Source organism: Elephantulus edwardii, unplaced genomic scaffold (assembly GCF_000299155.1).
Source record: "Elephantulus edwardii isolate Elephantulus edwardi_28Jun2011 unplaced genomic scaffold, EleEdw1.0 scaffold00096, whole genome shotgun sequence".
Classification (NCBI taxonomy): Eukaryota; Metazoa; Chordata; class Mammalia; order Macroscelidea; family Macroscelididae; genus Elephantulus; species Elephantulus edwardii.
The window spans coordinates 4,713,653-4,715,263 of NW_006399846.1; the positions used below are offsets into that span (position 1 = coordinate 4,713,653).

Sequence of the window (1,611 nt, forward strand, 5' to 3'; positions counted from 1 at the left end):
GAGTTTAGGGCTGTTGTACACAGGGTCGCTATGAGTCACAAACGACTCGACGGCACATAACAACAACAACAACAACATACAGCTAGCTAGCTAGCTAGAGATAGAGATAGAGATAGATAGATAGATAGATAGATATGTATATATGTATATACGTATATATGTATATATGTGTGTGTGTATCCCCTCAGCTAGTCTTTAACATTTTATCAAACACTTACTCTGTACAAGGCACTATACCATATGGGGTACTCTCAAGGAGCCTGTAATTCAAAAAGGAGTGTAGAGAAAGAAACACACTAACAGTGATGTCATATAAGGTAAATTGTAGTAAATCCTCAAGGATGTCTAAAATATTAAGTACTAACAGTGATGTCATATAAGGTAGATTGTAGTAAATCCTCAAGTATGTCTAAAATGTTAAGTAGGTAGAAAAAAATATTAAAGGTCTTTAAGAAATAAGAACATAAAGAATAAAGCACGGAGAGAATGTGAGTTTATTGATCATTTTGGGCATTTCACATAAATGGAATCACACAGTATCTGACCTTTTGTGTCTGGCTTCTTGCCTTCAGATGTAACGTTTTAAAGATTTATCCATGTTGTAGCATGGATCAATATATCATTCTTTTTCATGATTGAATCATAGTCTATTCATTCCAAAACACACTGCTTTGTCAATCTATCTTGTATTTAAACTGGTATTTCTTTAGATGTTTGTAAATTTCTTTTTTCTGAGTCAGAAAGAAAGTCAGAGAGGATTAATTGTACATTCTTATTCTGTATGCCTTAAATAAGACTATTAAAGCTTGTATTTAAACCATGAGTTCAAATTTGTATTGGTTTTAAAATAATAAAGCTATGGGTGTATATTACTTGTATGTCTTACCTCTCACCTTTTTTGAGGGGTTTTCTCTTGTGAGACATCTTCTTTCGCCAGATTCTTCAATTTAGGTTTTGGTTTTTCTTGTTTTAACTCCTTTGGGTCTGTTCGGGATTTCTTCTTTAAAGGTCCAATTGCCGAAACAAAATCACCTATTTATGTACGAATGAGAAACAAAAGGGCATATAAAATTGTCTTTCCTGAATAAAAAGGAAAAAATTACTTCCTTAGCAGTTGAAATGACAGTGTATATTCTTGAATCCGGAAACTATGAACTTGGAGAAATGATGAAATTTATAGAAGTGTACGGGTCTTTCACCAATACCCAATACCAACACCCTAAAAATAACAAAGACATTAAAATAGCATATAGATGTTAAAAGAAAAAAAGAGTAATTCAAGAATCTGTAATACCATTACAGAAAGCATTTACAATCCTTTGGGAATTTTATAATAATGAAAATTGGGAGGAAAATAGTTTTTATAAAAACTCTGTATCCCATCTTCTTCTGAGGGCCCACTATCTATTCCTAATATATTAATCAAGCTAAGTAAGGTAAGCCACAGAACATGAGGGAGAGAAAAAAGCTCCTACTGAGGATTTTTACAAAATAGTAGTATATTCTCTTCTCATTTTTACATGTTGTTGTTATGTGCCATCGAGTCGTTTCCGACTCATAGCGACCCTATGCACAACAGCTCTAAACCCTGCTCTATCCTGCGCCAACCGC

The 1,611-nt window shown here is 33.4% G+C and overlaps 1 protein-coding gene across 1 annotated transcript in view; it reads right to left on the bottom strand.

Moving 5' to 3' along the window:
* The window catches only part of RAD51AP1 (RAD51 associated protein 1), a 39,872-nt gene that overhangs the window by 25,824 nt on the left and 12,437 nt on the right, over positions 1–1,611 (bottom strand). Inside the window, exon 3 of the mRNA XM_006891367.1 lies at positions 894–1,032. Within this exon, the coding sequence (XP_006891429.1) occupies positions 894–1,032 (139 nt within the window). The remainder of the gene's footprint in view (positions 1–893; positions 1,033–1,611) is intronic.